Source organism: Cydia fagiglandana, chromosome 9, assembly GCF_963556715.1.
Source record: "Cydia fagiglandana chromosome 9, ilCydFagi1.1, whole genome shotgun sequence".
In the NCBI taxonomy this organism is placed as follows: Eukaryota; Metazoa; Arthropoda; class Insecta; order Lepidoptera; family Tortricidae; genus Cydia; species Cydia fagiglandana.
The window spans coordinates 16,137,990-16,153,095 of record NC_085940.1 but is presented as its reverse complement, the minus strand read 5'-3'; the positions used below and the strand labels follow the sequence as shown (position 1 = coordinate 16,153,095).

The 15,106-nt window shown below is 40.4% G+C and overlaps 1 protein-coding gene across 1 annotated transcript in view; it reads right to left on the bottom strand.

Annotated features, from left to right (window-relative positions):
- Positions 1–15,106, bottom strand: part of LOC134667500 (ras-related C3 botulinum toxin substrate 2) — a 54,446-nt gene that overhangs the window by 5,889 nt on the left and 33,451 nt on the right. The window contains exons 2-5 of the mRNA XM_063524927.1: positions 6,454–6,525; positions 4,732–4,912; positions 1,675–1,809; positions 324–481 (exon numbers count right to left, since the gene is read on the bottom strand). Coding sequence (XP_063380997.1) covers positions 326–481; positions 1,675–1,809; positions 4,732–4,912; positions 6,454–6,525 — 544 coding nt within the window. The 3' untranslated portion in view covers positions 324–325. The remainder of the gene's footprint in view (positions 1–323; positions 482–1,674; positions 1,810–4,731; positions 4,913–6,453; positions 6,526–15,106) is intronic.

Below are 15,106 nucleotides of genomic sequence, written 5' to 3'. Positions count from 1 at the left end.
GACAATTCACCGTTTAATGTTGACTTTAAACAACCGTCCACTGAACAGTAATAATAACTTTTTTTGTTTCTCCATTATTGCACAAAAAAGTTCACAGACGCGTGTCTCAAGTGTCTCAAGCGGATGGCACTCGCGCTCGCAGTGGTCCCAACCGGTCAACGATATCTCGTGTCCGTGAGCAGTGTCTGTGTGTGCGTTGCTCGAGCGCACTTTGTATGTAGATTGATTTCTGTACCTATCTGTTTTGTGGTATATTATTAATAATTATTATTATATTTAATAATAATTTATTATACCATGTTCTGTAAGTAAGTATCGCCCACCTCTACAGCAGGCTACAGGCGCGCCTCTTCTTGACGGGCGGCACGGGGCACAGCACGGCGCGGATGGCCTCGTCGAACACGGTCTTGAGGCCTTTCTGCGTCAGCGCGCTGCACTCCAGGTACTTCACGGCGTTGATCTCCTTAGACATACTTAGGCCCTGCAATACAAAACATCAGGATTTTACAACTGGTTAAGCCGTCTATGGCGCGGTGAAGAAACATACGAGTCGGACCTAGAAAAGTCTGCAGCAGATTTGATAGCCCATGCAGTGTAAGTGTTATTTTTATGTCATAATTTCATAGAAGTTTGACGTTTAAAATAACACGTGCACTGCGTGGCCTTCAAATCCGCTGCAGACTTTTCTTGGTCTAACTTTAGCAGAACTACGGCTATAAAATATCATAGGCGAGGAAAAATCTCAATTGGCGGGGAGATATGACTTTTTTTAGAAAAAATGGTTAAAGTGCGAGTTTGAGCTTTTGCATTGAGCCTTCAGCGTCGCAGAGAAGCGCATCGCACTCAGCTCCGAGACTTCGGCCCTAGGCGGAGCTCGTCTTTCTGCCTTTGCAGGTACTCGGTTCCCACTGTCGACTGTCGGGACTTTTCTTATCAAGACCCTTTTCCATTAGGCCATGTCCGTTTATTACTCCCGTAGCGTGGTCGAGAATCTGAGCGGAAATGTCAGGATAGAAGGGAAAGAGGGAATAAACAAAAATTTTGGTCTCCAGTCGGTTAGACTGCAGGGCTGATTTAGACGGCGCGCGAACTCGCATGCGATTTTAGTTACATTACGGACGTCACATCCGTGGTGGTTACGTCCAATTCAACCGACCGATCAAAAACCTGCAATGTAATGAAACTCGCATACGAGATCTCGCATAGTCTAAATCAGCCCTAAATAATTTAGTTGACTCGTACGGTGTCAACCGAAGACCAAAGTCTAACCCTTATTCAGAAACGTCTATACTAAATTTGACAAGCCGATAATAATCGTATTGTCCCTTTCCGACGTTTTCGTATGATGGTAAGGGACAAACGATTATTATCGGCTTGTCAACTTTAGTAGACGTTTATGAATAAAGGGGGTGGGTCGATCAACTATTTCTTGTTGTTATTCTATCCCATCAGCCAGGAGACAATAGTAGCATAGTTTGTTAGAAGAACTGCTGTACCATGTTCTACAAACGTGGTTAGTAGGTGTCCCATAATGGAAATGCCTTATAACTACCAACACATTCAAGTTTGGTTCATTTAACTACGAAACAACTAGTATTTTAGGAGTGATCCAGGAGACCGTAACCATGGCAACTAGTGTCAAGAAAATGTTGATTCGCCCGGGTAATAAAATACCTGCGGGTAGGTGATGGGCGCGAGTTTCTTGTCCTTGAGCTTCTCGATGGTGTCCTTGTCCTCGCGCAGGTCGAGCTTGGTGCCGACCAGGATGATCGGCGTCGACGGGCAGTGATGCCTCACTTCTGGGAACCACTGGAACACAAACAAGTATCGTTATATAGGAACAATGGTAGTGGGAAAAGTCGCCGGGCTTGGAAACAACAGAGTTGGGGTTCCCGAAACAATAAGATTTTTTTTCTTGGCGTTTGGCGTTTCTCTCTTCTCTTTGGCAAGATCCCCTAGGGTCATTAGTGGATCGTTTATAGCCTTATGGCTCCTTTACACGATGGGCCAACGCCGGCCACTCCAAGGGACGCATTTATGCGTTAGAGGGAGCAAGTGATATTGCTATCTCATTCTACCGCATGGCTGCGTCCGTTGGACTGGCCGCCGTTGGCCCATCGTGTAGAGGAGCTATTAGATAGGAACAATGGTAGTCAAAAAGATCGCCGAGCTTGGAAACAACAGAGTTGGGGTTCCAGAAACAATAAGCTTTTTTTTTCGTTTGGCGTTAAAATAATTAAAAAGTTAGTTGGCGGGAATTGGTTATGTATTATGGTGTAAATTGCCGTGAAAAATATAATTATTTTCCTCGCAATCGAAGTGAAAAGCAGAGTGTACAACAAGGGCATAAATGTCCATTTTTACCCTCGTCTACTATTTTGGTCTTCGCTTCGCTCAGACCAAAAAATTGCCTCGGGTAAAGATGGGTCACTTTATGCCCTTTCTAGAATCGGTACGATTGCCATCTTGGCTAGATCCCCTAGGGTCATTAGTGGATCGTTTATAGCCTTATGACGGCATTTATCGTAAAAATCCCTTTATTTTCTTATAATTCGTCGGGTGACAATCATAAGTCATTGAGTACTACCACAAGTTCATAGCCATAGTGAACCATATTAGTCCTAAAGTGGTCGATTTTTGTTTAATTTTTTTTAGTCATTAGTGACTTGCTTGTCACCTGACGACATGTTGAATGTTTTTATATTAATATGTTTTTCTTTGAGTACTAGGTATGTATGTTGTGGCGTTAAATTATTGTATTTTCTTTTTTTCTTTCAGGTCTAGAAGCGAGCAAAGTAATTATAACTATGAGAGGAAGTAATTAAAGTTTCTTTTTACTTACAACGAACTCCTTAACTAATCCAAAGCGCATCAAATATGCAGTAACTCCAGTTTCTTCCGAATTCGAGAATAAAATATTCAAGTTGTTGCGTTCAAACGTAATGTGACAGACAGACAGACAACGAGGTGATGATAAGGGTCCGTTTTACTAATTCTGGTATTTCCTTTATACCTTTATTTAGTGTTAAAATTTCTTTCACACTTGAGTTCAATTATTTTGACAAGTTTGTTTTTTTCCGATTGTTTAGTCTTGTGAAATTCGTGAAACTTGATAGTTGATAAATTAGAAGCTATAAATGTTTAATATGTTTATTAACATTTACATTATACATGAACATTTACAGTTTCTCACTTAATGTTCCAAGCAATGTAGTGTTTTACGATCCGCCATAAAACGATCGAACATTAAGATAATCTGTTGAGCGTCTCAGCAGAAATATAAAGATCAACATCTGATTTATGCGTCATGGAATCAATTTCTACTCGAGATATTATGAATCATTCTTTCAATGAGGAAACAGTGATTCATGAGACACTTTATTTATATTATTTTATTAAATTAAAACCAGTAAAGACAACTTCAATGCTTTGACCACAAATTGAGCATATCACACACATTCACCGTTAAGGTACTTACTGAAATAAATGAATGATTGGTAATTAAATGACTAATGTTATAAACGTCAGTAGTTCCGTTAATACGACGTCACCAATATTTACATTATAGTTTAAATAATTTCGTTTTAGTGTGCGTTTTACCCGTTACTCGTTGTATAAGCTTTGAAAACTGAACACAGTTAACGGCACACTAATATTTTATGCATACACGAAGTTGCTACCATTTACAATACAATCTGTGGAAAATTGCGCTCTTAAGATGAAATGGTTAGGGCAGAATTGAGGACAAATGTCAACATACAAGAGTATATACATTGCACAATACGGATACAAATATGTTACACTAAAATCTAACAAACAATATTTTGAAAAGATCTAGTTTTAGCTACCATTTGCACCTCGAGCGTAGGCGACTAGCCGTATCAGGATGTTGGTTGTCTTAGTGCGCATCTTTTAAAGGAGGCGGGGTTGATGTGCGAGAAACATATGAGCAAGACATCGGTCTATGGGTAGAAGTTGGGCGCTGTAGTCGTGTCAGGGTGTTGGTTACCTTAGCGCGCACGCTCTCGAAGGACGCGGGGTTGACGAGCGAGAAGCATTATGCATATGAGCAAGACGTCGATCAATGGGTAGGAGAGGTCGGGCGCTGTAGTCGTGTCAGGATGTTGGTTACCTTAGCGCGCACGTTCTCGAAGGACGCGGGGTTGACGAGCGAGAAGCATTATGCATATGAGCAAGTCGTCGATCTATGGGTAGGAGAGGTCGGGCGCTGTAGTCGTATCAGGATGTTGGTTACCTTAGCGCGCACGTTCTCGAAGGACGCGGGATTGACGAGCGAGAAGCATATGCATATGAGCAAGACGTCGATCTATGGGTAGGAGAGGTCGGGCGCTGTAGTCGTTTCAGGATGTTGGTTACCTTAGCGCGCACGTTCTCGAAGGACGCGCGATTGACGAGCGAGAAGCATATGCATATAAGCAAGACGTCGATCTATGGGTAGGAGAGGTCGGGCGCTGTAGTTGTGTCAGGATGTTGGTTACCTTAGCGCGCACGTTCTTGAAGGATGCGGGGTTGACGAGCGAGAATCATATGAGGAACACGTCGGTCTGTCGGTAGGAGAGGTCGGGCGCTGTAGTCGTATCAGGATGTTGGTTACCTTAGAGTGCACGTTCTCGAAGGATGCGGGGTTGACGAGCGAGAAGCATATGAGGAACACGTCGGTCTGTGGGTAGGAGAGGTCGGGCGCTGTAGTCCTATCAGGATGTTGGTTACCTTAGCGCGCACGTTCTCGAAGGATGCGGGGTTGACGAGCGAGAAGCATATGAGGAACACGTCGGTCTGTGGGTAGGAGAGCGGTCGGAGTCTGTCGTAGTCCTCCTGACCCGCCGTATCCCACAGGCCCAGGTTGATCGGTTTGCCATCTACCATCACATTGGCCGAGTAGTTGTCGAATCTGAAATTGTACGGATATTTTGATTAGTTTTTTTCGATCGCGATTTCCGTCGTGAAAATTATAGCACAATCCGCCGACTTTAGATTGGGGTGGTTTATTGACACAAATAAATAGATATGAAACTTGAGTCTATAGATAATTTTAATTAAGTAATTAAGATGCAAAGGCAAGTCGCATTATGTATGCATCAAATATTAATGACCGATTATTGGCAGTCGTTATCATTTACAGTTAGTCATTGTTCACCGTTTAATCAGGCTAATAAGTACTTCAGCGAACAATGGATCGGTTTACTATGGAGGCTATGATTATTGTAAATATGGGTTAAGAACGGCTCTGCGTACAAGAAAAATACTGTAACTAACTAGTGGATCATACACTTTTCACTTCTCATGCTCAAAAAGTGCACCTTTATGTCGTGCGTAGACGACATAAAATCGCATTTTATGCTCTAGAATATAAAAGTAAAATTTTCTTCTAAGACTAAGGTAATCGGTCTCAACAGCCAAACAGTTAAAACATATTGCACAATTTTACTGAGCAATAAAATTGTGTAGATGACAAAACTTGTTTTATTATTTTATTTTTGCTACAATTTATTAGAAATCCGTATTTTCTGACATGAAATTTAGTAAATCACATAAAATAGGAGTCGATTATCGTTCAAAAATGCTCCGAAATGTTTGACTTGGCAGAAAACCAAGCGTCTGAAACTGATCACATGTTAAAAATTAAAAAAATAATAATTAAAAAGTTAGTTGGCGGGAATTGGTTATGTATTATGTTCTTTCGCTTTACGACAATTTCGTGGTGTAAATTGCCGTGAAAAATATAATTATTTTCCTCGCAATCGAAGTGAAAAGCAGAGAAACAACAAGGGCATAAATGTCCATTTTTACCCTCGTCTACTGTTTTGGTCTTCGCTTCGCTCAGACCAAAAAATTGCCTCGGGTAATAATGGGTCACTTTATGCCCTTGTTGTGCAATCTACTATTTAACACGGTTCACGAGTGTATAATTATTTTGTTTACAGAAATGTTACCTCTGCGGTGGTTATTTTAAAATTTCTTGGTCTTTTCTACCATCGATGAAATTGATAATGATAACATTGATAACCCATACCTATATTACAAAAGAGCTTCTTTTTCGTATCGACGCAACTACCCGGTCGAGGTGCTAATAATGTGCCATGTGGCGTTGTTAGACAAAAGGTACCATTTTGTCGACTGCCAGGAGTTTTTACTTATCTTATATTAATCTGAGAATGAGAATGAGAGGACGCCTGTGCTCAGCAGTGGGACGTATATAGGCTGAAATGATGAATGATGATGATATTAATCTCAATAGTTGCGAATAACTAGAAAGTGTATTAACAAAGAATAAGGTAAAGGTACCGCACCTTTATGAAGCCAAGTCAATTACTAATTGAAAATCTGTTTTAAACAGAAAAACTCCACTCCATTTTTCGTACCCATTTTTACAGTTTCTAATGTAGTATGTTTTTATAATGGCGTGCCATATTAAATACCATGCATACTTACACTGTTGGTATGTATTCTCCGGGGAAGGCGTTTGTCGTGTAACTGATGAGCAGGCATGTTTTACCGACGGCTCTGCGGACAAAAGAGGAATATATTAAAAACCGGGGCAAACGCAAATACCTGCAACTGGAGCACTGAATAATATTATCAGCGGTTGACCTGGAGAATAATAAGAATACACTGCAGCACATCCGCTTCCTTACGGACTATTAGAATGCACAGAATATAACAGATCGTTATAGTAAGAGTTTCCCATATTTTGTCCATCTTTTTTTCGTATTCAATCATAAATTTAATGGTTTTTACAGATATGAAATGATATATGAATATGTCGCTATTTGTAGGGATCTGATTTTTAATGAAATAATGATATTTCAGAATTCAGAATCAAATATTTTTTACGAAATATGTATTTACAATACAGCTACGTTTGTGTGAAGGTTACTAGTTTTACGGATTTAAGATTAATTCGCCAAAAGGATTAATAAAAGGGCAATACGAAATAATTCGTTATAAAATAAATACAGGTATCTACTTAAAATTGTTTAAGATCCAAGTCGGCTAGGTTCTTTTCAAATCATAAAATGATACATACATAACCGTCGATTTTCTTGCAGTTTCTTATTTAAGATTAGATTTTGAAAGAAACGTTTTGAATATTAACTATTTGATCAAGCTCGCTCAACTTGATGAAGAAATACCTAAGTAACAGTATTATACTTAATTTATAAGATAATATCATAAACCACCCTAGAGAAGCGGTACTTGATATAAAACGTGATATTTTAATATAATCAGTCTCCGTTGCCAAGGGAACTCCTTGAGATGCAATATTATATTATGCTGTGCACCTGCACAAAGGAAATACCGCCCGAGTTACCTACAAAGGTGCACTTTATGCACGGTGTATAAAGTTATGAACAGTCAAAAAGCAACATAGTTGCTGAAGTATTAAAGGAAAACTATTTATTTCTCAATGTTTGCAGATAAAAATATGTGTCACAATTTATTCTAAAACAATTTGCTGTCTAAGTTAGAGTTAGACAAAGATATGTCTGCAACGATTTTAATAGCACACGCACTGCAATTGTTATTTTAAACGTCAAACATCTATGAAATTATGACGTATAATTGTGGTTATAATTGAGTTTTCTGTCGTGAAAGTTTAATGGTGACAATATCGATCACGTCATTATACAACAGGAAAAGAAAGTGAGCAGAGAATAAGCAAAGATAAACTGAGAGCCAACGGAAGGCACGTTTACTTTATGTAATGTTATTATCTAGTGGTTATCCGTTGTTCATAATACATAATTGAATTCGCAAGAATGACGCACGTGTCGAGTAAAACTTTATACATAATGTTTGGAAATAAAAAATATGCTATTTATCACAGTTTAAATTCATCCTAAATAAACATAGGGATATAGGACAATTAAAACTTGTATTTTCTTGAAATTGAACCCAGTGGAATGCTTTGTGAGTAACTAAGACTCCGCTGTCCGTTTGTCTGTCAGTCTGTCACCAGGCTGTATCTCATGAACCGTGATAGCTAGACAGTTGAAATTTTAACACGATGTATTTCTCTTGTTGCCTCTATAACAAAGAATACTAAAAACAGAATAAATATTTAAGTGGGGCTCCCATACAACAAACGTGATTATTTTGCCGTTTTTTGCTTAGGTAATTGTACGGAACCCTTCATGCGCGAGTCCGATTCGCACTTGAATGGCCGGTTTTTTTTCTATTGTTATAAAGAGGCCGAAGCTGAATTTTTACATTCAACAGACAGACATTCGACTCTACTTGACAGCTGTCAAATAGTATGAAGATGTAATCACATGAAAATTGTCAATTTTTCCCACGCCATGATGGGTGGTCGTCGCTTATGTTTCTCCCACCAATCAGTTCACACATAGCCAATAGCGATCATCAGGTTGCAATTATGAATATCATAATCCAAAAAGGAGACATTATGTCGCACTCTCTCTAGGCACGTCTGGGGTCACATCCACTTCAAATCGATCGAGTGATAACTGTTCCGCTAGAACACGCGCGCACGTACATAGATTAAAATAAATTGCTTTGTACCTTTAACATTAGGTATCGAATTAAAAGCAGTTACTCTCTCTAGATAATAAATGTAATATACAAAAATCCGGACTAGTACGAGTCGGACTCGCGCACGCAGGGTTCCGTACCATTACGCAAAAAAACGGCAAAAAATCACGTTTGTTTACTTTAACATTAATTTAATTTTGTTTTTTTAGGGTTCCGTACCCAAAGGGTAAAACGGGACCCTATTACTAAGACTTCGCTGTCCGTCCGTCCGTCTGTCCGTCTGTCTGTCACCAGGCTGTATCTCACGAACCGTGATAGCTAGACAGTTGAAATTTTCACAGATGAGTATTTCTGCTGCCGCTATAACAACAAATACTAAAAACAATAAAATAAAGATTTAAGTGGGGCTCCCATACAGCAAACGTGATTTTTGACCAAAGTTAAGCAACGTCGGGCGTGGTCAGTACTTGGATGGGTGACCGTTTTCTTTTTGCATTTTTTTCCGTTTTTTTTTTGCTTTATGGTACGGAACCCTTCGTGCGCGAGTCCGACTCGCACTTGCCCGGTTTTAGCATTTGTTGTTATAGCGGCAACAGAAATACACCATAGTGTGAAAATTTTAACTGTACAACCCTAAAAACTAGCATTACGAAGCGAAGGATGAAACTACATATACCTAACTGAATTTAGAAATATGTGGCGCCTGTAGAAAATAATATTGGTCAAGTAATTATCTGAATTCTAGAAGTTTATACTACGATTAGGAGTATTAGGTGAACTTCGTACATTGCGCTCACTGCCGTGCCGGCCTGTAGCCGATATCGTTGTTAAGTGTTTGTTTGCATTAATTATACAAGGACAATCGATCTCGATTGTTAGGCTAACGGTTAACTATACTTACAGTTAACACACTTTTGATATCAAGAATATCAATAGGTTTCTGATAAGTTAGCAAACTGATCAAACGACCATTAAAGTACGTTAAAAAGGATAGTTTCGCCTACAGTTCAGTCTAATTGTACCCCGGGTTTGTACAAGAATCTCATTGATAAACAACTGGACACTCCAATCCAAAATTAGCGCGGGTGACAGCTAATCTCGACGGGGGACAATCCATTCATTCAGAGTTATTTCAGACGCGACATTCTTCGCACAAGGGGTGTCATTCGATTGCTTACAGTGAACGGGCGAGGCGAACCGGTGTGCGATGTAGTTTACACTACGCTGCTGTGGATAGGGCAGCGAGCAGAGCAGGTATATCTATATCATGTAAACGCCTTCCTACTCATGCCCGTGCTACTTATCACGTTGCCCAAGTACGCTGTGAGAGGCGGCTTTTGGGCCGCATTCAGAAAACTGACATCGTCAAGAGTAGCAGCATTAGCAGAGGCATATCCGTACTCGTATCATGCCACAGCAACATGTCAGCAGCGACAGCAGCATAAGGATATTGTAAACATTCACTGACGTCGATCATGTCGCGGCATGATTTTGAGTTTCTACCAACATGCCCGCAGTAGCAGGACTATGAGCGAAGTGTAAAAGGAAAATAGTTCGGCCAGAAACACGACTCGCCCGCTCTCACGTATACAATGACAATACAACTTACAAGGCAAGTTACCGATGTTGCCATGTTACAGCTGAGCAATTTAAACGGACAGTTTGACGGCAATAGACGGATAAAATGCTACCGAACAGTGGTTCCCGGAAATCACGGTGATTTTATCATGTTTCATGTCAAGTCAACGTCTCGTCTTGAGTGTTATCAAGATTCTTCATTTAGACGGCACTGCCTTTTTAGTGTTTTCCTGGTAATAACCAAGGGAATTAAACAACTGGTAATAGTACTAAGTATTTAACCACCGAGACATCTGGTCTATGTTTAAAATACCAACTATTTAAATACCGAGACATCAAAGTAGCGATTTCGATAAATATTGCATCTCGTTGAATCTCTCGCCTTCATTCTCGAACTATCCATTGCATTTATATCTCGCTTTTTTATAGCTATTAGCTAACAGAGTTTTAGACGACCTAGATAACCAAATTCCAAAAAAGAAGAGGCTCTATCTATAATCCATATGTAATAAAGATCCGTAGTCGCGTTACAAATGTTTTAAACTTTTTACTTGTTAATTACGCTACCTAATTGCTTCCATTGTAGTCATCCTACCGTGTCCCGCTTTAATATACTCAATTATATACAAGTACGTTACGATACGTGTTCCCGGAGTAAGGACCAGCACTCTCGGTGTAATATTCTACCCTCGTCCTCGAAGGATTCGCGTTATTCCAAAACATCCTAACTCCATGCGGGTGTGAAAGTAAAAGTGGACTTAAGATGATTAACGATGTTCCATTACATATGCGACACTTCGCGATATACACCCTAAGGTCTTTTTTTCCAGGATACGACATAATACCTTTTTGTTCAGGACGGTAGTATCGGCTACGACGCATCCTGTCGTGATGCAGGGTTGCCACTCCTTATCGACGATATATATATAATATAGGTATATTTGCACTCGTAAAAGTATATTCGGAGCATATATTTTTACGACGCTTCGTGTAAATGTATTATTGCTGTTTTATTGACCATTGACGCGTTATTTCGCCAGCTTTAACAATACGGCGGTGACCGATTTCTAATGAGGCTATTTTTGTTTTGAACCGTATACCTTATGGCATAAGATTTAGATTTTGTTTTACAAATTATCTTGGAGTTTTCTATTACGTAATGTTATAATAGGTCATCTAAAAGCGTTGGGTGAACTAGATTATATCGCTACCGACCGTTTTATCTATAAAATGTAAGTACGTGATCTATTAAAAATTAAACTTACACTGCAAAACTCACAACGATAAATCTTTGGTTTCACTCTGAGGTTTTCGCGGTCTTTATCGTCAGTCTTTTACAACATTCGCAAGCCTGGCTATTTGGCTCTTGAGCGAAGAATCGGCGAATGCACAGACACAGCGTGGTGGGCCACGGCGCAAACTGCAGCGTAGAATTAGGTGGAACGATGACCCTACTCGGCACTTGTACACTAGTTGTGGCAGCCCTGGCTATCTCCTAAGCGAAGGATCATCGACTGCGCGGACGCAGCGAAGTGGGTCACGACGCGAACTCAGGTGGAGCGATGACCCTACTCGGCACATGTTACACTAGTTGTGGCAACCCTGGCTATCTCTTGAGCGAAGGATCATCGACTGCGCGAACGCAGCGAAGTGGGCCACAGCGCAAACTGCAGTAGGGTCAGGTGGAGCGACGACCTTACTCAGCACATGCTACACTAGTTGTGGCAACCCTGGCTATCTCTTGAGCGAAGGATCATCGACTGCGCGAACGCAGCGAAGTGGGCCACAGCGCAAACTGCAGTAGGGTCAGGTGGAGCGACGACCCTACTCGGCACTTGTACACTAGTTGTGGCAGCTCTGGCTATCTCCAAAGCGAAGGATCATCGACTGCAAAGTCGACGCGAGCGCGGGCGCAGCGCGATATGGGTGACGATGCGTATTGCAGAGTAGTCAGGTGGAGAGATGACTTGAACTCGGTAGGGGAGAGCGGGATTCAACGTGCCGGAGGTAAGTTGATCCGATGGGAATAGAAACGCAAGTAAACCATGGAGCGATTCGTATGATGTTTGTCGCGAAAAGTCAGACCACTATGCGGTTGCTGGAGCCGTTTTCGTTGCTTCCATTATAGTAGTTATTATAGTAGTTATGGAAAATAAATCAAAAACGAGGGCACAACGAACCCCACGGATAATCACATTTTTGCTTTGGATTTTTTTTACTATCTGTTGATAGTACACAACAAATTATCATATATTTCGACGAACTGCAAAATACTCTTTTAGCGTGTGTGAACTGAGATTTAAATATTTGACGGATAAGTTATAAATTTTAGCAACGGAACAACCCGCCCCATAGCGGGGTTAGTTGTTCCGTTCCGACCTATCTCATAAAAAAAATTCTGGTATAAAAACTGTTTAACGATGCACAAAATAATATCGCTACTCAGAAACGCAAATAATCATTATTTAATATAGCGCAACCCACATACCTTATTCACACTGTTTTCATAGATCAAATTTGTATTTTATGAAAATCGGCACGTTTAACCCCGCTCTCCCCTACATGTTACTTTAGTTGCTAGTTTAATGGTAGCACTATGTATTATAATATTAATATTTCTTGAACGGACGATGCAGCGCAATGGACTGGACGCAAACTGCAGCATAGGATCAGATGGAGCGATGACCTTAACTCCATTTATTACCTACTTTATCGTAGTATCGTAACAATACTGCGTCAATTAGTCATAATTAGAATTGTTGTAATGATAAACCAGCATATTAACATTAACAACTAAGTTTTTCTTCTACCTTAGTAGGATCAACTGAAATCAAAAGCTTCAGCAAGATGCCTTAAGAATATCGAAAACATTTGTGGATTTTCTTTACCACAAAACGGTGATCAAAAAAGGTCGGGTTCAACCTGAGTCCAATATAATGAGGAACTTGGTAAAGATTCTACTTGGTCATTTGCAGCATGAGTATTATCAGCGCATATATCATAACACAAGGTCGAAACAAGTGTACTAAAAATATTGCCTACCACGGGCATTCGTATGTTTGTTCTCATAACAACAATAGCGGTCAATAGTGACTCATATTTAGCGTAACTGAGCTCTGTTGTATGTTTCACGTACACATGATAATCGTTAGGGCTAGTTGAAACACGTGCCTTGCACAACACAGAGCCTAGTTTATAGACTTAAGCCACACCTTATCTCATCCGCAATACCTAACTTCAATAAGCGCATAACTTTGCAACGTATGATATTGATAAGCTTCATTTGATACCTGGAGCCACAGATCGTTAAGTCAACTATTCTCGACAATCTGAGAGAAGTGATAACAAACTCTCGTTCAAGTTAAATTGGATCTAGTCTCGTAGATAGTCCTACGAACAATCCAGGCGTGGTCAAAGGAAGACATACACAGGGGACACGGCTAACGAGAAGACAAACTTGAGCACTATGCTTTATGTCTTTGATCGGGTACAGATATTGGATGCATGGCTGTCTGTAGCTGCTTTAAATCAACATAAATTCTCTGAATATTGTTAGTATTACAACAGTATCCCCAAATCAGAACACGGCATCTTTGTGCTTTAGCATGGTTCTCTTCTTAAGGGAATCTATCATTTAAGTTGGTAACATGAGCGTTGTATTGAGTAAGCATTAAGATAGATGTGGTTCGCACACAAAGTATGAGGAATTTACTATAAGGGAAGCGGAACCGGCGATGCATTTTGCTGTTTGCGTTTGCGTGGGCGTAATCGGGGATCCCTTGCTTCCTTGGATTTCCTGCGTGAACTGTACCAAGGTACCTGACTAATATTTATGTAATTGTTGAATCACTATGAGAAAAATGTCCCTAAGAGATTTGCAACGCTCACAATGTTCTGCTCGCGACTTGTTGACAGCATATAAGAAATTATTAAGGCCCCCCCACATCTGGCGTCTTTCGAGCGTCGGCGTCTACAATTCTATGGCCGCTGCTCGACGCAACGTCGACGCAGCGTCGACGCAACTGCGCAGCGACGTCATTTTCCATAGCGCTGACCAGACGCCGACAGACGCCGACGCTCGAAAGACGCCAGATGTGGGGGGGGCCCTAAGATCCAGTCATAATCATTCAAGAATAATCATGTTTGTGAGTCATGCACCAGCACGCAAGTTGCCGCTTCATTGATGATGCGTTCCATTAGACTACATAGTAAGCCGATATCGATTGTTGTAACCGAGACAGTTATAGTACGATCGATAGTAGCTGATAACATCTGTAGAGCTAAATTAAATCAATAAAAACGAACTTGATCCGTAGCTTGGGAATTGGATGTTGTTGTTTCACCGACAATCGCGGATAAAACGGATAGGTATAAATCTTTTCTAGACATTGAACGTCATAACAGACAAATAGACGAGACCGTCTTACTTTATAACCAAAAACTGTAGGTACTTTAAACGGAATCTTTCTGTAATGTAAGATCACGAAGTTTTGATATGTTTATTGTTAGCAAAACCGTATAAATTGTCTCATATTTATATCTGGAATCCCTGGAATGATATCCGTAAGACGCGGAGGTTTCCGTAAGCCGGATAACCAACCGCATATTATGTATGAGGGAAATAAAAGAAACTGTGCGACTACGTTACAATGCAAAGCGAAGAGATTTGAATGTTTTTTTTTTTTATATTGGTGGACATCTTACATTACACAGATCAACCTAGCCCCAAACTAAGCAAAGCTTGTACTATGGGTGCTAGGCGACCATATACATACTTATATAGATAAATACATACTTATATACATAGAAAACACCCATGACTCAGGAACAAATACTAGTGTTCATCACACAAATAAATGCCCTTACTGGGATTCGAACCCAGGACCATCGGCTTCGCAGGCAGGGTCACTACCCACTAGGCCAGACCGGTCGTCAAATCGATTTGATCGGTTATGTAAGGAATGTTTGGAATTCATTCCATTTATTTACCGGAGATCAAAATTGTGGAATTGAT